Source organism: Apodemus sylvaticus, chromosome 10 (assembly GCF_947179515.1).
Source record: "Apodemus sylvaticus chromosome 10, mApoSyl1.1, whole genome shotgun sequence".
NCBI lineage: Eukaryota > Metazoa > Chordata > Mammalia > Rodentia > Muridae > Apodemus > Apodemus sylvaticus.
In genome coordinates, this window is record NC_067481.1 from 15214443 (window position 1) to 15238822 (window position 24380).

At 49.8% G+C, this 24380-nt stretch overlaps 1 protein-coding gene across 1 annotated transcript in view; it reads left to right on the top strand.

Annotated features, from left to right (window-relative positions):
• The window catches only part of Cacng4 (calcium voltage-gated channel auxiliary subunit gamma 4), a 60624-nt gene extending 36507 nt beyond the window's left edge, over positions 1–24117 (top strand). Inside the window, exons 2-4 of the mRNA XM_052195729.1 lie at positions 15908–15991; positions 21440–21580; positions 22917–24117. Coding sequence (XP_052051689.1) covers positions 15908–15991; positions 21440–21580; positions 22917–23455 — 764 coding nt within the window. The 3' untranslated portion in view covers positions 23456–24117. The remainder of the gene's footprint in view (positions 1–15907; positions 15992–21439; positions 21581–22916) is intronic.
• Positions 24118–24380: the final 263 nt, after the last annotated feature.

Genomic DNA, 24380 nt, shown 5'->3' on the forward strand with positions numbered 1-24380 from the left:
GCCACCTTGACACCCAGGCTCATCCTTTGAAGTTCATCACGTTCTGTCTCTGGCCCCCATAGATCTGTGGTCATCTTGTAATGCAGAATGCATTCCTTCCAGCTTCAAACCTCCCCGTGCTTGCAACAGTTTCAACACTCTCCTGTCATGCTAAGTCCCCGTTGCATCCTTCCAACATTTGGTGGTATCGAATAAATATTCCCATTCCAAAAGGGAGAGATGGAAGAACATCAGGGAAAGATTTGGCCAATGCTAGGCATACCCAGCAGGGAAAACACCGGATCTTCCATGCCCAGCCTCTGGAGCTTGAGGTGTGACCATCTGGGTACCAAAGGCACTGAGCAGCCCAGCCTCTTCGGTCTGTCTTAGACAGCACACATAGCCTATCTCTTGGGCTGACTCTGCCCCACACCTCCATGTTACCGCCACAGAAGTCCTTCGGTCCTGACATCTCCAACATCCCAGAGTTGCTATTGTAACTGATACTTTATACCCCACTTCATGAAATTGTGCCTTGGGACGTCCTTGCAGGAAAGCTGACCTCAGCAACTTTCTGGAGCATTGATACAGGTCTCTATAACATGCCATCTTGTGGCTTTTGCATGCCTACAAGACCAGCCTCTGTGGATCACTGTGGTGGTGATATTTTGAACCTGCTCCAAACTCCCAGTAGGTGGGTGTGGCTCCTCACCACCTGCCACAATGTTCTGGATCCCAGATAGAAACACACACACACACACACACACGTAACCTTTATAGTTTAATATGCCTTAACTAGCTCAGTGGCTGGGCCACTTCTGAACCTCCATGTGGCTAACACACTCCCCTCCGATATTCCTGAGTTAATACTTACTAAATCTATATTTTATCTTTGATGCCCATGGGCCCTTCTGGGCAGAGCTTCTGGGGCCACTTTCCCCTTTGTATCTACATTTCAGCCATCTCTCCCTCCTGGCCCAACTCATGTTGGACTTCCCTCTTTCTCCCTTGAGTTTCTTTCCTGGTTATCCTAAAAGTCCCGCCTCTGTATCCCCGCCCAGCCATTGGCGGCTGGCAACTTCATTTCCCAATCAGAGCCAACCAGGGGCAGGCTTCCTTTACCCTATGTGCAGGACAGTGCACACAGGTTTTTGGGGGTAACATAATTAGCATGAGAACACAAGCTGCTACTTGACACTGCCAGGTGCTGAGGCCCGCTGAAGATGCAGTGTGGGTCCCCTACTCTGACAGCTTAGTGACCTCTGTGTGCCTTGACTGCGGGACCTGAAAAGCCACCTCCCCCTGCTGTTTAGGAGCAGGCAACCTCTGTAGTGAGTCTCTATTCAGGTTCTCTCCTCTTTCTTTCCAGTTGGCTGTGACCTTTCTTCCTCCTCATCCTGGGTGTTGAGAGCATAGGGGCATCCTACCATCTTGGATACCATGGATATCCCACCATCTTTACATACTTCACCACACCAGGAACCAGTGCTCCCCACACATGACCGTAGCAAATGCCTTCTTCCCAGCCCCTCTTCTTTTCTATTGGGTTTGCAAACAGTGTGCTGACAGCCTGTGAGGGGAGAAGTGGGGTGATTCCGAAGCGCCCACACCTACCCATCCACATGCCCTCCCCATTCGCGTCCTGCCGCTTGCTGTGATAGCAGCCGGCAAGAGGCTGCCCAAGGTCCTCGGGCAGCTGCAGGAAGCTGCTGACTTGGAGCCAAGATGAAATGTGTCCGTACAAGGGGTTCCAATGTGAGAGGACATGATGAAGAGAGAGCTTGTTAGTGCTGGGAGAGCACAGCCTGTCATCTCCCGGGCAGCTGAGCTCCTCTGGGGGCCCTAGGCTACGGCAAACCCTAACAGGCCAAATGATGCCCTCCCAGGCTGGGAATAGCACCAGAGACAGCCAGAATCCCCAGAGACTAATGCTCCCAGAACATGAGTCAGGAGGGGTTTTTCTAGCTGCCAGTTACTCTCCCGTCTCCCAATATGATCTCCACCTCACTGTAGCACGCTGGAGCCAGTTAAATGCAGCCCCCTTATAGGGAACCTCTGGCTGTTTTTGTCACTGAGTCTTGCCTACTTTTTCACTGTCAATCTCCCCCCCCCCCTTTTTTTCTCGTCCAAAAGCCCAAATCTATAGGTCTCCTGAGCCTCTGAGCTGCTGTTTGCCCAGTACTGCTAAATGCTCAGCTGCTAGAGGCTCCCCCATAAACCCCATCCAGTCTGCGCTTCTCTGAACCCCATAGACCTGCTCCCTGCCTCACTCCTCATTCAGGAAAGTGTCCATCACCTCGCCACCCAGGGCATTTGTCTTCCCAGACAGGACCTACGACCTTTCATTCCCACGGGACCCGGCATCCATATAGGAACGCTGGATTAAAGGAATGGGGAAGGGGTTGAATAGGTGAACCCCATCTAATAGAAAATCCCTAAAGATTACAGGACAAGGACTGTCCTGGTGCTGAGTTAAGGCTATGAAATGAAACGAGAGCTGGGCATGTGATCAGGAGAGCCCTGGGTTCGATCCTCAGCACTGCATGATGTGATCATGGTGGGGCCCACCTGTAATCCCAAACCTCTGGAGGTGGCTACAGGAGGATAAAAATCAGGAAGTCATCCTCAGATGACCTTGGGAGTTTGGGTTCAACCTGGCTACAGAGAGCCTGTCTTAAGCACTCTTCTTTAACCTAAGAAATTAAACAGTAGGAAGGATCAAGGGTCGAGGCTTTCTGCAGGTGTGGGTCTTGGGGTCGCTGTTTAGCTGAAGAAACTTACCAGCCTCCAAGCTGTCCATGGAGAGGATATAGACAGGTCTTCGTTAAGCTATCAAGTCAAGACAAAAACCAACCAACCAATCAACCAACCAACAACAGCAAAAAAAAAAAAAAAAAAAAAAAAAAAGTCCAGTCTGAAAGCATCCCCTAGAAGGAGTTGAAAACCTTGTCCTCCTCTTTCTCTTCCTCTTGCTCCTCCTCTTGCTCCTCCTCATGATGTTGGGATAAAAAACTTTTCTGACCTCAGTGTCATGGCCTCAGCCAAGTGCCTCGGTCCTGCGTTCTCTGAGGCCCTGGACTCTCCTGTAGAGAGTCCCTCTTTCCTTCATCACTACTGAGGACTGCCAATAGAAAGCTCCAAAAGAACAGCGGCCATGTGTATCTTAATCTCTCTCATGGCTGGTTTTTACTACAGCAGAAATACCAGGGCTGTGGAAAGCGGCCAGCACCATAGCAGGCCACCTGCTAGAGTTAACGGCCTAACAGGGGGGGGGGGGGGGTCCTGTTAGAGGACCGCCATCTTGTCTCTTCCAGTGCTTGGGAATGGTAAGGGCGGGGCGTGATGGAGATGGATGGATACACTTCCTGCTCCAGAGCCTGTCTCAGACATAGCATGCATCACTTCTGTTCTGTGTCCAAAGGATGGCAAGGTCACCTGCCCCATGGCCCCTGTGCCCAGTGAAAGGAAAGCAAGTGTGATGACAACACTCAGCTACGTCTCCAAGAATCCCTTACCTAGAAAATAGCAAGTGCTCAGGAAACAGAAATTGCATGGAGACAGTGAAGTCTGTGATTATTTAACAGGCTCTCAAAGTGTCACTAAAGGCCAGGAATCTAGGGAGAGAGCAGCCCAGCCTGCGGCTTCTCGGAGCCTGGCATTTCTCTGTAGGAACCCGAGGAATGGTTTCCCAGGAGCCTGTCTCGCTGCCACAGGAGAACAGCCAGCCCGCGGGAGACCACAACATGCCAATTGGGAAATCACAGTCATTAGGGAGTTTCTCTGGAGATGGGCGTGGAAGTGGAGGGATTATGAAGCGGACCTCTGGGTGGGGAGTGAGGCAGGATACAGACCCTAAAAGGAGATCAGTCGGAACGCTTCAGGTTTGTTGACTGGCATGCCCTGCCACTGCACCTTTCCCAAATCTAGGTTCCAGGTTAAATGACTCCCTGCCCCCAAATCTTGCATTGACATCACTGCAGTACCTCAGATTTTGATCTTGTTTAGAGGTAGTCTTCAGAAAGGTTACCCATGGTCTGAGGGGCTGGTGAGATGGCTCAGCTGGAGAAGGTGCTTGCTGCCAATGCTGGGGACCTGAGTTTGATCCCCAGGACACATTCCTGCACTGTGGGAAAAGAGAACTGACTCCCAAGAGCTGTTGTTGGCCTTCTAGCAATGTATTGTAGCTTGTGCCCATGTGCACAATGAACAGAGACACAGCATTGAGTATGTACTGCCTGGGTATGAAGGCCTGGTCTCTGAGGCCTAGTGGACTGGGATCAAATCCCAGGTAGGCAGTGAGCTGCAGAGGGTGGTGGTCATCCTGTCCACCCCCTGGGATTGTCATGAAGGCTGTGTTGATAACACTTGGGTGCATCAAACAGGATCTAGCATACGTGGGTGCTAAGTGATCCCAAGGGTTTCACCCCTATAAAACCTGTCATGAAACCCTGCCACCACCTCCTGTCCCTCATCTCTGTTGAGGCCACCCACCCTTTCAGATCTCTACTAGACCCAGAGTCCCAGATTGTTCCTGATCGCAGCGACTTAAGGCATGGAAACATTTACCCAGGGCTGCTACGATGTTTCTTCCCTGGAGTTTCATCCTTACTTCCCTGGGAGTAGGATGGAAGCTAGCTCATGGGTGAACAGCTCTAGGGAGCCAGGGCAATAGAGAGACATGGGGGCGAGAGACCCAGGATGCCCTGCTCTGAGAAAAAGACTTGGCCCATTTGACCTGTGTACCAGAGCTGTGAGCCACATGTCAGTGCTCTATCTCAGTGCTCCATCTCAGTGCTCTATCTCAGTGCTCCATCTCAGTGCTCCATCTCAGTGCTCCATCAGTGAGCTCTCTCTAATTTGGACTAATTTGGAGGTTGCCTAAGTAGGAAATGTTTGCAAAATTCATAAGATGTAAAACTTGTGGTTGATAAAATGGCTCAGATACAGGTGGCAGGATGTTGAACCAGGTGTGGTCTTTGTCCTTGCCTTGACTGATCTGGGCATTCTCTACCTATGCCTATGTCTTCTTCCTTCCTTCCTTCCTTCCTTCCTTCCTTCCTTCCTTCTTCCTTTCTTTTCATTTCTCTTTTTGTGCTCATCTCTATCTCTGCCTCTCCCTGACTCTAGGTCACTCTCTCTCTTATTCTCTCCATCCTCTCTCTCTCTCTCTCTCTCTCTCTCTCTCTCTCTCTCTCTGTGTGTGTGTGTGTGTGTGTGTGTGTGTGTGAACAGGATAACCTGTGTCATTCCTTAGGCACCCTCCATCTTCCTCCTCCCTCCTTTTTACATACTTGTGTGTAGTATGGGGTGTGTTTGTGTTCATACATGTATGGGTGCAGATGTATGCAGATACATGTTGAGGCCTAAGGCTGATGTTAAGACTCATCTTTGATCGGTCTTCTCTCTCCACTAAGGCAGGCCTTTCAATCAGACCCAGAGCTCCCAGATAGGGTTGGTCTCAATACCCTAGCTTACTTTGAGATCTTCTATCTCTGCCTTCCAGTGCTAAGGGCTTATAGACCCACCCAGAATTTATGTGGTTCAGAATCAGGTCTCCATGCTTGCACAAAAAGCAGTTTAACCACTGAGCCCTCTCCCTAGTCTGCATCACTTTTGTTTCTAAAGGCAAGCCTCGGTGATTCGGGTAGACTGGCTGCCCAGCAGGCTCCAGAGATCCGCATCTCTCTTCTGCGGTACTGAGATTACCAGCTGTGCCACCATGCCCAGCTTTCTACATGGGTGCTGAGGTCAAACTCAGGTCCTCTGGCTTGAAAAGGCACCATCCCCATGCTTGTAAGTTTTGAGACAGTGTCTCCCTGTATAGCCCAGGCTGGCCTTGAACTCACAGCCCTCATGCCCCAACCTCCAGAATGCCAGGCTCACAGACTATGCCTCTGCTCCTGGCTAAGTTCTCTCCTGTATGCAACGATGCATCTGGACAGACTTAGGAAGCAGTGTCATGTTCTGATGCATGCACACAGTGGTTACATTTGGGTAATTGGAATATAACACACACACACACACACACACACTGTTTCTTTGGGATGACATCTGGGGCTCTTTTTCAGTCTTCCAGACTTGACTCTGGAAGGTAGGGAGCCTCTGCAGGAGTCCTCCCCTAGATGTGGCCTCTCTACCACCATCCAGCCGTGAATTCAGCTTCAATTTCTAGACAATAGTCTCCTGCTAACCTTCTCCCCCTCCCTCGTCTGCTGCTGCCTGCCGGTCTCCTTGTCCATGCCATGATATCGATGGCTGTTTATTTTATCTTCTTGGGTTTCAGTTCATCCTCCCGACAGGAGGTCTGTAGGAGCGCCTCCTCTCCAGCACCTAGCAGCATGCTTGGTAATCTGTACACACTCCACAAATCTGGCTGAGGAGACAAGAGCATGGCGCAGTGGAGTAACGCCCTTGCCACCCAAGCATGAGCACCTGAGCTTGGATACAGGCACCCACATAAACATCCAGAGGTGGCCGTGTGGGTGCCTATGACCCCAGAGCTGTTGGGGGACAGACACAAGAGGGTCTGGGGCAAGATGGCTCCAGACCTAGCTCCAAGTTCAGTAAGAAACCTGCCTCAGGGAACAAGGCAAAGACTGCCAGAGCAGGACACCAAATGTCATCCTCTAGCCTGTGTGCATGCATAAGGGTGGGTGCACACACACACACACACACACACACACACACTTTTGAATATACCACATAAAAATATTGTACACACACACTCACATACACACCTTTGAATATACTGCATATATACACTGCAAACACACACCTTCGAATATACCACATAGATACACTGAGCATGCACATTTTTTAATATATCACATATATATACTATGTACAGACATACATACACATACCTTTGAATATACCACATATATACACTGTGCACACACATGCACACCTTTGAATATGCCACATTATATACATACATAAATACATACATACACACATACATGTATACACACACCTTTGGATATACCACATATATACATACATACACACACCTTTGGAAATATATGTATATATATTCACATATACATACATACATACATACATATACCACAGCTAAGGAGTGAATGAATGAATGAATGAATGAATGAATGAATAGGTAATGAGCAAGCTAATGAAAATAGCATTGAGGAATGAATAGGATGAAGAAATGAATGTGTTGAGGGGTGAACGAATGGCTTGTGAATGAACAGACACGTTCCACAGACTCCCCTTCTTTACTGGCCTCTTCCACACTCCATCACACTAAGCCCTTAACGTTCCTCAACCCTGCCCCACCCTCCCTGGCAAATATGAAGCTGACTTTCATCCCAAGACTTAGACATTGCCCTCCTCCCGCTCCCCGCTTCACAGTCAGGAAGCGGTTTCTCTTAAGCCTGGTGCCCATGCTGCCCACCCTCCCTGTAGATGGAAGCAACTTCACGGCAGTGGGGTGGAGCATTTGACACGGAGCCAAGCGTCCGCAAGGGATGCTGGATCCACACAGCTACTCTACCAAGCACACATCTGGCCTCACTCTCCCCTCCAGCTTTCCAACATCTGATAAAATATGTGAATAAATGCCTAGGGACCCCACCCTGGGGCCTCTGTAGTGGGCTTGTGCGAGAACATCTTTCGACCTCTCCAAGGTACCTCCCTCCATCTCCAAAGGAGCCTTGGTCTAGAGATGCAACAGGCTGGTGCACAGAATCCACACAGCACTTCAGCCTTGACCTAAGCCCAGGCCCAGCTTTGTCTACAAGTAGTATACATCCTAAAGGTGGCCACCCTAGAGGACCAGAGCTAAGGAAGCAGGAAGCGCTGGCTGCAACTTCCCAGAAGTTATTTAGAATGGACCCAAGAGAGAGAGAGAGAGAGACTGGAGATGTTTCTCTGCCTGCTCCCATCCTGTCCTCCCCTGCACAAAGCTTACTGGAACTGTTCCCCAGGCCACCTACCCATTGCTGTGAGCAAAAGGCAAGAAATAATTGGTGTGGCTGAGTCTCAGAATGGACAGGGGACATATGCACCAGGCTGACAGCTGCAGCAGATGTGAGGTGGGCAGGAGGGTGTCCGTATGCTCCTGGTAGCCGCTCCTGGCTGCTGTTGATGCTTGCATGGCTCCAGTGGTGTACTACCTGGGCAAGGCCATGCAGGAGATGAGGATTTCGTGAGTGATCACTGTTATTACTAAGACAGCATCAGACATTCTTTCTCCTGGGATTCCCTTCATTAGAATGGACTGCTAAGGCACCTTTCACCAAGGCTGGTATCAGGTGTCAGCATCCTTCAGATGACTCAAAGAGTGACTAACTACCCAGCTTTTATACTGAAAGTCTTGTCTCTGGAATCCCTTGAGTCCATGGGATGGGTCACCCGAGCTCTCTGAAATGGCGTAGCCCTGAGGTATGACCTTCAGAAGGATCATGGAAGGACAGGCTGCCACCATTCCACTGTGTGTGTGTGTGTGTGCACGTGCACATGCCTACATATACACTCACACACACATGCACACCCCTTTACACACACACAGACTCTCACACAGAAGCACACTCACACACTACACACACATACACACACACACACACACACACACAAAAACTCCTGCCACCACAGTCCTTGCCCAGTTCACCAGCTTCCACAGACAGGGCAGCTGTGGTCATTTCAGATACACTTCCATCACCATGGTTTCCCTTACAGGGAAAGGTTCTAGCCTCTTAAATGAGCTTTTGTAGTTTGTTTACAGGCATGGCAGAAAGTTCAGGAAACACAGGAATTCACAAACTTAGCACTTTCATTATCCTACCACCCAGAAATATAACGGTGGACAAATCTTAGGAAATTTCTTTCCAGATACTTCCTGTGTCAGTATGTATGTATGTATGTGCACACTTATATACATTCATACATACATACATACATACATACATACATACATACATACATACATACATGAGCCTTTAGGAAAAGTGGCTCATGGTGGAAGGAGATGAGTGTATCCTATGTACACACTGACATGTCTGTACATTTCCACAGGAAGTCGTGGAAATCAAGCAGGAGCAGCCCCTCTGGCCCCTTCCTGAGTTTTATGGATGAGGACATAACTTACCTGGGGGTCACATGACCCACAAACTCTTCCACCAGTAGCTTCCTGATCTTCTAGAGGCCACTGTGTTCCTGTGAGCACCCTGCTCCTAGCACCTCTGTATTCTTGTAGTGGGGTCAGCCCAGGGTCCCAGAATGAACCATGCACTAAAAAGAACCTCAGTGTCAGTAGCCGACAGCACAGCAGCATTCCATCTTACTGGAAAGAACTGGTTCTCTCATCAGCTGTTAATTTTCTCCCTGTAAAGTGCCTCAAGCCAATGCTAACAAAATTAAACTTGACAGAGATGGATGTGAGGTCCCCAGGCCTGAAACTGTTGAGTTCCATGTAAACAGGTTAACTCTTGTGGAAAAAAAAATTCCCAGGGAAACTGAGGCAACGGGAATGCTAGGTCCCATTAACGGAAGCAAGGGGTCTGAAGAAGGATACAACCTAGATGTTGATTTGTTTGTTTTGAGACAGGGTCTCACTAGGTAGCCTTGGCCTGCCTGAACTTGCTATGTAGACTAGGCTGTGTGTGTGTGTGTGTGTGTGTGTGTGTGTGTGTTCATGTTCACTCACATGCACACACACATGTGTAAATGAGTACATGTGTGAAGGCCAGAAGTCAACTTTGGGTTGCTATACTTCAGGACATGGAGTTTCCCCAGCTGCCCATAACAGGGAGGAGAATGAAGAAGGCTCTTGGAGCCACCGTGAAAAAAATAACTAGAGATGTCTGACCAAACAGGACATTTAGGGAAAATATCAAATTCTTAGCTTCGAGGTCAGGGGGTAATCTCTTTCTCTTTTTGGTCAATAGGGGCAAAACCAGTGAGTGATGATCTGCTCCATTGCCCACTCTCTCCTCAGACAGCAACAGTAGATGTGATTGTAGTGGATCTAGATTCCCACCTGTGGATTAGGGTAGGCCCCTCAAAACACTACACGACCTCCTCATAATTTGATTTCATCTGCAAGACCCTCTTTTAAATAAGGATGTGCTATATTGGAGCTCCAGAATGCCCCCGGTGTGGCTTTATTGGGGGGCAATGGGGTCCTGAAGAGGTGGAGCCAGTCAGAACAAGCTTGGTTCACTGGGGGTGTGAGATGTTGAGCTGTTCAATAGAAACAAGCTTGGCTAACTGGAGATGGAGAGCTTGGCTCCCTTTTCTTTGCTCCTAGCCACCATGAAGAGAATGGGGCCTCTCGGCCTCTGGCTCTCCTCACTAACTACTAGACCACAGGCTGTAAGGATCTCAGACCGGAGCCTTGACTGTGAGTCAAAATGAGCCGTTCCTCTCTTGCCATTGGTTGTCTCCCATGTCACGTCACAGCGGTGGAAAGCTGATGGCCCAGGCGCCTTCATAACTACCACAGGTTAGATTGCAGGATGCCTCAGAGGGCAGCAAAGCTTGATCACAATGATGCCCATCTCTCTAATCTATGCTGGTCTCTCTAGGTGTGTGAGGAAACAGGGAGAAGGAAACGAAGTGGGGAGCAAAGGGGAGGGACGGGAGGAGCAGAAAAGCTACTGCCGAGTACATGCCTGCAGACTCCCTTTGATCATTATCCCATAAAGGTGGGACCCACCATATATGAACAGAGCCCCCAAGAAATAACTGATAGATTTAGACATCAGACATCCCTGCAGCCCCTGCAAACAGTGTGCTTAAGACTGAGCCACCGGGGAGATAATTCAGCCAGTAAAACGCTATGCAAGAATAAATTCCTGAGTTCAATCCCCAACACCCAAGTAAAAAGCTAAGAGCACTGACAGATACTTGCAGCTGCAGCCCTGGAGAGGCAGAGATCTCCAGAGGCCGGCCAGCCTCGGCTACTTGGCACATTCCAGGTTAGTGAGAGACTCTGCCTCAAAAAACAAGGTCAGTAGTCCCTGAGGAAGGACATCTGAAGTTGACTTCTGGCCTCCACACATGCACATGTGTATTCATTTACATGCACGTGTGCATGCACCACACACACACAGACACACACACAATGAGTTAACAGGCTATGGATATTGCTTGGTATCAGGTCATTTGCTTAATTCATAAGGCTTTGTATTCCATTCCCAACACTTTAAAAACAAAGTCACAGACCTGGTCTGGTGGCATTAATTTCCGCACTTGGAAGGCAGAGACAGGTAGATATGCATTCAAGACCAGCCTAGTCTACCTTGTAAGATCAGGCCAGCCAGGCTTCATAGGGAGATCCTGTCTCAAAACAAACAAACAAAAGCTACAAAAACTGATAGATGTACTACAAGATCTTGTTTACAAGTCTATCTAAAATAAATTAAGGACATGGGACATAGTTCATTGACAGAGCACTTGCTCTAAGCCCTAGGATCCATCCCCAGTGTCTTAAAAATCAACTCGTAAGTTTTGTTAAATAATTTTCTAGCTGTAGCATGGGGAACAGTGAAATATATTGGAAGGATGTTTGGATCAGATGTCTCTGTGCGCGTGCAAGCTAGCATTCTGGAATCTTGGCTTTATTTGCAGTTTGAACAACTACAGGATAACCTTATGAAGGCTAAAGTCCTTCTCCTCAGAGCTAGGCAGGGAGACCACTCTTACACCCCTCTCATCCCTGTGGCTTTCTTCTAGGACTTTTCTAAGCATCGTGTAGATTAATATCAACTTACTATTTTTTTCATTAGAAAAGAAAACTTTACTGGGCAGAGGTGGCATGTGCCTTTAATCCCAGTACTCGAGAGGCAGAGGCAAATGGCTCTCTGAGTTAAGGCCAGCCTAGTCTACAAAGTGAGTTTCAGAAGGACAGTCTCTCTCAACACTAAGAATGTTCCTGTCATGTGACCCAACAATTGCACCCCTGGGCAATCATTTCAGAAGTGTAATAAACATATTTTTCCCAAGGCCTGAACATGAACGCCCACAACAGTATTGCTGGAAACAGCAGACCTCCCCCGTGGGTCATGATTTAGCAGAGGATGATATTCCAAGCTGTGGAACACTGCCCAGCCATGGAAGGCACAAGCCACCAACACACAAATGGGAGATAATCTCAGGACTGGGTTGAGTACAAAACCCCTAAAGGCTACTGTGCCATGCGGTCCATGTGTTGACATTTTAAAGGGCAAAGCCATCACAACTGAGACCCCCACAGGATTGCTGTGGTTCAGGAGAGACTGGGGTAGACAGGAAGGAGAGCGTGTCTGAAAACAAAGGGCACCTGGAAGTGATCCTTGTGATGGAAAGTTCTGGATCACACACGAGGTCAGTGTCACCACCCTGGATGTGACATCGTGCTAGTTTTCTCAGGTGTTGCCAGAAAGCCAAGTGAAGGTCATCCCATGTCATATCACCTCTTCCTCTTTATGTATGTGTGCATATGGTTGTATACATGTGTGTTCACTAGCACGGGCATGTGTAGAGGCCAGAAGTTGTCTTTGAAATGGCCCTTAATTGTTTTATTATCATGCTTATTTATATGTGTGTATCCGTGTGGGGGGTACACATATATATGTGCGTGTGCATGTATGTGAGTGCACATGTATATGTGTCTGTGTTCATGTGTGTGGGTGCATATGTATATGTGTGGGGGTTCCCATGTATATGTGTGTGTTCATGTGTGGGGGTACATATGTATGTGTGTATGTGTGTGTGCATGTGTATGGGTGCACGTGTCTGTGCATGTGTTTGAGTGCACACATATATGTTTGTGTCTGTGTTCATGTGTGTGGGTACACATGTATGTGTGTATGTGTGGGTCAACATGTATGTGTGTGTACACATGTGTGTGCGCACATGTGTGTGTATGCAGGTGTGTGCATACCTGAGTTACTGTTGGGTCCTCTCTCGCTGTTCTTCACCTTATGTATTGAGGCAATCTCTAGCTGAAACTAGAGCTCACCATTTGAGCTATCTTAAGTAGCTGGCTTGCTCTGAGCTTCCTGTATCTTCTCTCCCACCAATCCCCAAGCACACCACCCTAAGTTATAGACACACCTCTCTGGGGTTACAGGTACATCACTCCAGGGTTACAGGCACACCACCCCGGGGTTACAGGCACACCACCCTGGGGTTACAGGCACACCACCCTGGGGTTACAGGCACACCACCCTGGGGTTACAGGCAGGCCTCTTCACCCATCAGACTTTGTCACCCTTTCATGGGATCTGAACTCCAGTCTTCACACTTGCATGCTGAAACCCCGACCTTCTTCCTCTACCTCACGTTTTGAGCGATTTCTCACTGAACCTGGAGCTTTCTGATTTGGCTAGACTTTGCTGGTTGGCTGGTGTGGCCGGGACCCTCCTCTCTTTGCCCACCTTCCCACCCTGCACTGTGAGGTTACAGAATAGCTCCGTACCAGGCCTTGTTCCCAGGTGCTGGGGACTCGAACTCGGTTCATCATGCTTCACTGGCAGTTTACCCACTGAGCCATCTCCCAAGCCCCTCTCATTATGCCTTACATATGAATATACCATAATTTAAAATAAGGTACTTTTTTTAAAATAGAGGCAGAAGGGCCCAGGAGTAGAATGTGTACTTAGTATGAGCAAGGACTTGGGATCAACTCGCAGCACCCCTGAAAACTAGGGGAGACCCCTAAAACTACCCCTACCGGTATGCATGTGTATGGGAGGGTGTGGGGAGACGGCCCACAAAGACAAGTCAGCTGCAGGATTGTTGAGCTGAAGAGATTTTCTTCTTTTCCGACCTCTTATTATTTGACTTGTTCCAACAAGCATGTGGGACTTGGTGATTTTCTTTAGACCCGTGAAGTGGCAAAAAAAAAAAAAATAAAAAAAGAATAAAGAAAAGAAAGAAGGAAAAGAAAAGAAGTGTTGGGGGTGGGCAGTGCCAGAGAGCTCTGCTCACCCCACTCCTTTAAAGGCTGGTTCTAGGTCTGCGGGAACATTTTGAAATCTTGGGGGCCAGGTCCTAGGAATGAGGTGGGGGCTGCGGCTGACCCACTCAAGTCTCTGCCAGTCTACCTTCCGGCAGCCATCCTGGGCCCAGCCCACTCTGGTAGTCCTCCATCACCGGCTCCTGCATTTGCTCCCTGACTCAACCACTCAGGGATGCGTAAAGTAGAAGACGGGCAGCTCTGGGCCTAGCAGCTAATCTCCCTGACTCATCCCCAGAGGCCAAGAACCACCTCAGTGCCTCGCTGCTATCATCTGTAGTCCTAAGGGACCTGAGAGCTAAGATAAGAGATGAGAGCTAAGGTTACTGCCACTGCGTAGGTGAGGGAACTCAAGGTTAACGAAGTCCCCACAGAAAACACACCCACCCAAGATACCTCCTCTGAGGCTCTCCGTCTGTCTCCTGCACCTCTGACCAGGATTCTGGGAAGCACAGCTGCTATGGCACACACAGGTCGTTGGAGCAGTAGCTGAAGGGAGGAGGAGGGAGAACTTGGAGTGGGGCAACTGGTCAGTGGCCACGTAGGAGAGTGACAAGCTCCCAGCTCCGCAGGGAGACCTTAGATGGACACACGGGAAGACAGATGTGGCCCTGGCACACTTCCAGCCTCCGGTACTGTCCCCACCCACTATGAGGCCAGGCTGGGCTGCTGGAAGGCAGCAGGGTGCTTGGTAGCAGCTTCCAGAGAAGAACTAGCTATAGCTGGGAATAGACCCGCTCTGACCAGTTATGGGGTTAGGGAGGAAGAACTCTGGCTGTCGGCTGCTCGAGTTGTGAGGAGTTGGCACGCACAGGCACATAGTGGCATGACCGCCCCCTCCCCATGTGACTCTCTCTGCTGGTGTGTTTAGTGATGGGCATTTGCAGGCTGCAGAGCGACAGATGATTGGGAGAAACTAGATGGAAGATTCTGGAAGGGATAACTGTCCTATCCTCGAGTTACTGAATAAACCAGGAATTCTGCTTTTCTATGCTGTGAAGACCACTTCTCCAACTGGAGAGGAGAAAACCAGGCAGGAGATAGTTGTACCCTTCTGGAAGTTTCTTGGCTCTCTACCTTCAGTCGGATTAAGGGTGTCTTACTCAGTGTTTCTATTCATACACAAAACATCACGACCAAGAAGCAAGTCAGAAAGGAAAGGGTTTATTCAACTTATATTTCCGCATTGCTGTTCATCACCAAAGGAGGTCAGGACTGGAACTCAAGCAGGTCAGGAAGCAGGAGCTGATGCAGAGGCCATGGAGGGATGTTCCTTACTGGCTTGCTCCCCCTGGCTTGGGCTTGCTCAGCCTGCTCTCTTATCCAACCCAAGACTACCAGCCCAGGGATGGCCCCACCCACAAAGGGCCCTCCCCCCTTGATCACTAATTGAGAAAATGCCTTACAGCTGGATCTCATGGAGGCATTTCCTCAATGGAGGCTCCTTTCTCTGTGATAACTCCAACTTGTGTCAAGTTGACACACAAAACCAGCCAGTACAAAGGGGACTGGAATCTGAGTTCATTTAGCACTTGGAGGGAGAAATTCACTCTATACTGTATAAGCACCACCCAACTGACCGGTGCCTCTGTGACTCTGCCTGAAAGGTCCTCTGCCCCTTCGCGAGGAGCAAATTCCTGCTCAGTTTTCAAACAGCAACTCTAGAATCCCCTTGGGTCTGGGGATCCTGCCTGCTGTTTGGGACCTAGTGTCCTGACAGTGAGGTGTGCTGTTTGATCCTTGAGGATGTGGAGGATTAACCAGAAACGATACAACTCCGATTGAGGCTCATCCCATTGTGCAAGACCTCTGTGTGTGACTGTCCCCATGGGACCCTAAGCAGTGGGGACTTCAGATGCAACCTCTCTTCTTTCTGCCCCTGTGACCTGCCCAGAGCTTCCATGCCTGCACAGAATGGCTGTCTGAACCCACAGGACATTCACGCTCTGCATTTCCCCTTGTTTCCTCCAGGCATCTACAGAGGGCACTGCTTCCGGATCAACCACTTTCCAGAGGACAACGATTATGACCACGACAGCTCCGAGTACCTCCTCCGTGAGTGACAAGTACCTCAGCTGCTTTGTATGAGGAGGGGAGAGGAAGGGAGGGCTAGAGAGGTGAGCCCTGTGGACTTGGCCCCCAGTTCTTGGCCCTGGGGGGCTTGTGAGCATTTGCATTTAGAAGTCCTGAGCTCAGAGGGCGGGCTTAGCGCAGGAGTGGCCGGACGTTGTGTATTTGAGGGTAAGTACAGTGGGCCAAGGGCCAAGGCCCACAAACACTGAAGCCCAAGAAGTGAGGAACAGCTTCAGAGGACTGCTGGTGGAGCAAGCAAAGTTAAGGGGAGGAACTTCCACTGGAGATGGAGCTCAGTTGGTAGAGTTCTTGCCTGGCACACACAAAGTTCTGGGTTCCATCCCCACCCAGCACAGCTTAAGCCCAGCTCAGTGGCACAGTCCGTGATCTCCACAATCCAGTAGTGTGGAGGTTCGGGAATCCGAGGTCATCTCCTGCTATGTAGTAAATTTGCATCTAGACTGGGTTACCAGAGAACCCACCTCCAGTTTTACAAAAGGGAAAAGATCCAAGCCCTCTGAGCCCCGAATGATTATTCAGACTAATAATATCAACACTTAAGAGGTAGGGGCAGGAGGACCAGGAGCCCAACGTCCTCCTCTGCTGTGCTGTGACTTTGAGGCCAGCCTGAGCTCTGTAAGACCCAGTCCTGAAAAAAAGAAAGCTAAAAAGCTCTGCCCAGGCCACACCTTCCTGAGAGGTGGAGCATCTGAGGTACAGGATGTAGGGATTACCTCACCAGTCTGCTTCTGTGAGGTGTCTTGTCAGTTAAGAAGCTAAAAGGGAGAGAGAGCGTGTCCCTATAGGAAGACCAGCAGACTCAACTAACCCAGAGCCCAGGGAGTTCCCAGAGACTGAGCCACCAACAAGGAACACACACATAGACAGCAGAGGCCTGCCTGGTCTGGCCTCAGTGGGAGAAGATGCACTTAATCCTCCAGAGACTTGAGGCCCCAGGGAAGGGGGAGGCCTAGTGGTGGCAGAAACCCTTTCTCAGAGGCAAGGGGGAAGAGGAACTGTGGGAGGGGGCCTGGGAGGGGGTAACAACTGTAATGTAAATAAATAAAATAATTGAAATAAAAAAAAAAAAAAGAATCCCACAGTTGGTGATGAAGCCGGCAGGGCCTCCTCTGACAGGTGGCCCTAAGTCCCTTCAGCCCCAACTTCTGCAGCCACTGCCTCTGCCCGTGGACTGCCCTTAAGCCCTTGTTCCCATCTGATCCTGTGACTGAGTTATGCCTCCCCATTGGTACCCACACCATATGCTAAACCCCAAAAGATGGGCTACCCCTGTTCCTAAAATCTATCCAGCGTTCCTCCATGGACCTCTGGATCCCTCGCCTCCAGAAAGGAGGAAAGCACAGCCAGAGAGGAACTAGAAACGGCCGGTAGGCTTCCTGTGTGGTTCCCTCCTCCCCATCAGCCAAAAGACACAAAGCTGCTTCTCACAGCACCCTGGGGCTTAGGCCCAGCCTCACACATAGAGAATCGATACCAGTGTGTCCGTAGAGAGAGCATAATTCACTGTGCACCTGATTATGGGTCTTTTTTTTTTTCCCCTACAAGAAAGGATTTGGATCATGAGTCATCTGATGAAATAGAACACTGTGCGGTTCCCATGGAGCTGAGGCCGTGTCAGGCTGCTCCAGCCAGGCCCAGAACCTGAAATAATGCGACCAGAGCCCTGCCTCCAACCCACCTCCCTGTCTTCTCCCCTTTTGCCTTCCTGTCCCCTGATCCGACATACTGGAGGCCCACACTCCACGTGGTAAATGAGACCCCCTTAGGGTGGCCATAGATGAAGGAGACAGAAATGCCGCTTGCATAAATAAAAATAAAAAATAAAAATTGCATGACATCCTTCCGGTTCTGCGATGCAGAGCTCTTGAAAGGGAGCTAGAAGGACAGAACTGACTAGCAAGAGCAGAGACCCTTAGGCAAAAGCACTGCAGCTTCTTCAGTTTGCAGCCCGGCAGAGAGAAGCTTTGGGGATTATCTCCATCGTTGATACTATCCTCCAAAAGCCAGTCAGCCTCCTGGGTTCCAGGATGGGATAGAGAAGGACAGAGTAAGGGTCTGAAGCTTTGGCCCTGACACCCCAGGTTCTCCCACCAGCAGTGTCCCCTGGGTACCCAGGGGTCTGGGAGTACCTCAGAGTGATAGCGTCGCTATGACAATTGTCTCTCCCACAAAGGATGTGTTCTCAAATGTATAAGATCCCCAGGTTTATATCAAGCTGTAGAGAGGGGTCCCTGAAAACTGATTTCCAGGACACAAGGAAACCTGGAGCCAGATGCACACCAGCTTTGGGACCTGTGAAGGTCATAGTCCCTGTGGCCACGGGGCCTGTGTTCCCCAGGCTACCCTGATTCCCAGTATTCAGCCCTCTGGTCTCTGTGTAGACTTTCCCTGGAGAGAGGTCTCTGGTGGCTCATAGGATGATGTCATCTATTTCTTCATTCATTTAATGTAACTATGTCACAGGCTTAGTGCCACCCTAAGCAAGTGGGATTCAGGGACATGGAAAGAGCTCTGGCCTCCGTGTGGTGTCAGAGTACAGGAATCTGAAGAGCACAGAAGGTTCTACTGCAAGGGAAGGCCTGTGAGATAGCAGCCCAGGAGGCCTCAGCCCAGCAGGCCCCAGGCTAGGCAGCTCCTCCCTCCTATTAGAAAGTTCAAGAAACAAGTCAACTCTGAGCCTCACATTCCTACCAGAAGCTAGACTTGAATTTGAGTTGCATTGGGTACTTGGAAGCCTCAGAGCGTTGCACTCTTGACAGTTTGGGATCTAAGGGAGTCAACACCTCACACCCTGTGAAGAGCCTCTTTCTCAGGTGTGTCTTGTCTCCATCTTCCCTGCCTGTCTTGCCCCAGGCTGGGAACCTCCCTCCTAGGTTCAGGATTTCCAGTTAGATGGCTGACACCTGTGCCAAGGCACAGTGCCAATGTCCAGGCAACTGTGAGTCCACAGTTGGTCTTAGAGTAAGTTATAAGAATTGTTTCCATCCTCCAGACATGGCTGGATGCGGTCACTGGGGCATGGCTGACTCCATCTTCTTAGAGTCGGTGTGACAGGACACTCGAGCATCTGCGTCCATGTGGCAAGAGACAGGTGCTGGCGGGACTCAAACCTGGATGGGGGTCTCTGAGCCACAGGGCTCCAGTGTCCCCTCTGGACCGTCTGACTGCTCTGCAGAAGGCAGGGCAGTGTCATGACGTGAGTCTGGCCATCTTGGCTCAGAAGCACACAGGAAGCCTCCTTCCCAGAGCCTGCGACTACAAGAAAGCTAAGAGGAATCTGGGAGGAAGCAGCAGAGAGAGGAGTTTCATTTAATGCCCCCACACAATCCCTTCTCTGTGGAGCAGGGGCTCACACTGTGGGTGTACAGAAAGGAGACAAACACCGCCTTCAGAGGCTGCAAGGCCCCAAGCCAGTCAGCTGGCTCAGGAGGGGCACCTGCCTGCGGTTTCCTGACTCACAGTCCTCCAAAGCACTACCAAGGCCCACGCAACTAGATTTCTCTAGGACTGCGAGGACACAGAAGAGGCCAAGCTCTGAGCATCTCCCACGAGTCTGTTCTCTTCGTCTGGCCTTGTCATCTCCACAGATGTTCAGGGTGAGGACCAGAAGCCTACTATGTGCCTTAGTGGGCATTCATTTCCTAAAGGGACTGTACCAAATCATCACACACCACGTAACTGAAAGCAACAGAAATTGAGCCCTGGGTTCATTCAGAATGGCCTCATCTTGAGGCCCCTATGGTCCCTAAACACATATGTAATACCTTCCCATAGGCAGCCACATCCACAGTCAACCTTTCCAGCTTGGTATCACTACTAAAGCCAAGTTAGGAAACAGTGAACTCGGGCAGCCACTGAACTTCCTGGCCCTGCCTCCAACCCTGCTGGTCAGAACAAGGATGCCGACATGGTTCTGCTGGCCAGTGTGACGGACAGCATCTTATTGTGCCCTGCCCTGCCGCCTCTTCTGCCACTCACACACGGTGTGAGCTTGCACATCTTCCTGTGTCCCCAGACCCAGCGGTGACTTGCAGAACATAACTAGCCACTTTGAAAGTACGTACTTGCAGTCAGCCTTGTGCTAACCGCCCCACAGGGACAAAACCAGCCACAGCACAGTGGCCCCCGCTAATTCATGGCTTTAATTTCTGAGATTTTTTAGTCAACAGCCATTTAAACTTATGAAATGGAAGATGCCAGAAATAAAGAGCCCATAGGTTTTTTAAATTAACTTTTATTACAGTGTATTGTCGCAGTCGTCCTATTTTATTATTAGGGACTACAGTCACTTTGTATATTTGATCTCTCAGTTAGATTCTATCATAGTGGACTGGTAAGATGGCTCAAGTTAAAGGAACTTTGCCGTGTCTATGAGCCTGATGACCTAAGTTTGATCACAGTCACAGAACTCACATAAAGTAGGAAGAACTAACTTCACAGACCTGTCCTCCGACATCCACACCTAGGTTGTGTGGCCCATGCGTCCATACAACAGCAACACTAAATGAAAATGTAAAATGTTAACTTTATCGTGAGTACCTGTGTATATATAAGAAAACACAGGTCGGTTCTGGTGGTGCAAGCTGAAGGAGGCAGAGGCAGGAGGCTGTGGAGTTCGAGGCCAGCCTGGACTACACATTTTACCCGGGTGGTGGTGGCGCACGCCTGTAATCCCAGCACTCTGGGAGACAGAGGCAGGCAGATTTCTAAATTCGAGGCCAGCCTGGTCTACAGAGTGAGTTCCAGGACAACCAGGGCTACACAGAGAAACCCTGTCTCGAAAAAACCAAATCAAAAAAAAAAAAAAAAAAAAAAAAAAAAAAAACAGAAAGACAGAAAAGAAAAAAAAGAAAAGAAAACACAAGGTCCTTACAGGAATCACAACTTCGAATGTACCGCTTACAGATGAGGAGGTAACTTAATGATTAAAGCCATTTTTCACAAGTGGGGAAAGTAAGTCTTTGAAGAACACACAGCATGTGGCAGACCAGATCTCACACCTAGTCCCACTTACTATGCTAAAGTAAGTTTCTCCCACCATTGGTCAGAGCTGGCTCTGGAACACACCACTTCCCAGCCTCGTGATGATCCTATGGGTCCATTCAGGGGAGATCTCAGTGGGCCATGAGCCGTTAAATCAATGCCTTATCATCCAGAGCATTAGTTACTGTGACCTCTCCACTGAGGGACTCTGATCCCTCTCATCTGAAGGAAATGCGACCCACACTCCAAAGGACGGGCAGGCCGGTGTGATTATGGGTCAGTTGGCTTCTGTGAAAGTAAACAGCCAACTTAGAGCCATTTTTTGCCCAGGTCCAGCAGCAGGACTCCTGGAGAGACGCCTATGTCTGCGGCAGGCGTGCTGGCTGGACTCACTGCCATGTCTGCTTTGTTCCCCCCTTGGCCTAGGCATTGTGCGAGCCTCCAGTGTCTTTCCCATTCTCAGCACCATTCTGCTCCTGCTTGGAGGGCTCTGCATCGGCGCCGGGAGGATCTACAGCCGCAAGAACAATATTGTCCTCAGCGCAGGGATTCTCTTCGTGGCTGCAGGTATGCGGGGCTGCCCCCCTCCAGACAGGAGCTGAGGCTATAGTGGAGCGAAATCACAGCATGTGGTTAGCTTGAAGAGGCCAGGTGTGTAGGACTGGGTTACGGATGAGGATTTTGAGGAGATGACAGCATTACGATTGGGTTTGCACATGTCGTCAGGGGTCACACACATTGTACGGGCACTAAACGCCACCGGATTGCGTTCTTTGGAGAGGTTAATTTGATGGCGTTCAAAATTGCACCTCATATCAAAAAAGTCAGGAGTGTAAAATACGACCCTGGCAACAGGGTGCTGGGTGCTTTCAAAACTATAACAGGGTCAGGAGCTGGCTGGGTGGGCTATGAGGAAACAACGTGAAGCCTCTTGTTATGCCAAGACCCAAGGGAGTTTGCCCTGTAAAGACAGGGTCGGGGCTGGAAGAGGAAAGACAGAATAGCATCCATTTCTTAGCATAGATTCGTGTTGGCTGTTCTGGACCACCTAGAGATGAATTAAAGCATATTGGGGAGTTGAGTGGGCCACAGGCAAATGCAGTACTCAAAGGGAGTGGTCATCACAGATTTCGGGTTCTGCTGGGAGTTGTATCTCTCATGAACACCCAAGGGTGACTGGACTTAGAGGGTGGAAACTGACTGTGGTGGTACACAGCTCTAATCCCAGCACCCAGGAAGTACAGGCAAAAGAGTTCCAGACTGGGAGAGATGGCTCACTGGTTAAGAACTCTGGCTACTCTTATAGAGGACCGGAGTTCAATTCCCAGTACACTCAAGGCGGCTCACAACCATCTGTAACTCCAGTTCTAGGGGATCTGATGACGCCCGCCCCTTCCTGCCTTTTCAGCCAGACAAATGGTGCATAGACATGCAGGCAAAACACCAATACACATGCACATAAAATAAGTATTTAAAACAGAGGATCAGGAGTTCAAAGCCATCGTCAGACACCTTGGGGTGTCTGAGCCAGCCTGGGCTACATGATGCCCTCTCAAAAAGAAAGAGAGGGAAAAAAAGAGGAGGCAGGGAGTGATGAAAAGAAGGTAGAAAGAAAAAAGAATTTGTTACCAAGCCAGCTGGGGTAGTGCATGCTTGTAATCCCAGCGCTTGGGAGATAGGAGATTAATTGGAAATTCAAGGTCATCCTCAGTTGCATAAATATGGGGCAAGCCTGGGCTACATTAGATGCTGTCTCAAAAAAAATATAGACTATCATAATAAATAATATTCATTGAGGAGAAGACTGGCCACCATCCCACGTTCAACAGCCTGTTGTTCTCCATTCTCTTGTTCCTGCTGTGAGTCTAACCTCCATCTCTCTCCCTACCCTGCTTTCTTCCAGGCCTCAGTAATATCATCGGCATCATCGTCTACATTTCCAGCAACACGGGCGACCCCAGTGACAAACGTGATGAAGACAAAAAGAACCATTACAACTACGGCTGGTCTTTTTACTTTGGAGCCCTCTCTTTTATTGTGGCGGAGACCGTGGGCGTCCTGGCCGTAAACATTTACATTGAGAAAAATAAAGAGTTGAGGTTTAAGACCAAACGGGAATTCCTTAAGGCCTCTTCCTCCTCTCCTTACGCCAGGATGCCGAGCTACAGGTACCGGCGACGGAGGTCCAGGTCCAGTTCAAGGTCCACTGAGGCCTCGCCCTCCAGGGATGCGTCTCCCGTGGGCCTGAAGATCACCGGAGCCATTCCCATGGGCGAGCTGTCCATGTACACGTTATCCCGAGAACCGCTCAAGGTGACCACAGCGGCGAGCTACAGTCCGGACCAGGATGCTGGCTTCCTGCAGATGCATGACTTCTTCCAACAGGACCTAAAGGAGGGTTTCCACGTCAGCATGCTGAACCGGCGGACGACTCCCGTGTGACCTACCCACCCCCTCTCCGCACAGGCCTCCCCCAAGGTGGCTGTTTGTGTGACACAGAACAGGGTGACCCTTAAGATTATAGACAGTGAACTGGAGCTGAGTGTGATCCTCCCTGGCCTCCAGAAGATGCCATGGGCTAGCTCAGAGTGAGGGAAGTTGGGAGATTGGAATCAGGGATAAGGTAGAAACCGAAGGCTGACTTTCTCCCAAGACAGGCTGTTTTTGCTGCCCCTCTGGGTTTTGGAATTTTTCAGGAGGCCCAAGAATTTTCCAGAAGCTGCACCAGCCTCCCTCTTGGGAACCAAGAAACCAGTCATGGCAGATGTCAAACGCATCCCCCTTCACCGGGTGCCGGGCTACAGGAAGGCCTCTGGGCTCCCATCGGCTGTTTCCTGCCCAGAAGTTTCTGTGTCCTGGAGCCCGAATTGAGCCTAAGTTCATTCCGTTCCCCCTCTGTGTCTCCCCCAACTTCTGTCTGGCGCCCTGGTGAAGCTGGTGGTTGTAAATATCATCTATCCTGAAGAGAAAGCTTTATGGCTAACTGGTGCTTCGGCCTTGAGCTGCCCTGGGGCCGGTTTCTCTCCACCTCAGGAGATCAAGAATCCATGGCAAATTCAGAGGCTCTGCTGGCTTTCCTACCTGCTTCTGGAAGTTTCTGCTGAGCTCAGAATGTACAGGACATACGGACTAATCTTGGAGGTCTGGATCTGAAGGAAGGTGGGTGTGTGGCCTTTGGCTCTGTCCCTCCACACTGGCCTGAGGAACCACTCTGTCCCCCGAGCAGCAGAGGGCCCTGCTGGGTCACCTCCAAACTGGTGTTCTGAAACAGATGTACAGGCTTTAGTATAAGAAAGGGAAACCTGAGAGTGGTCAGAGACCAAAACGAAGGAAGAAAGAGCAGCCATTTTTCCAAGGGGTTATGAAT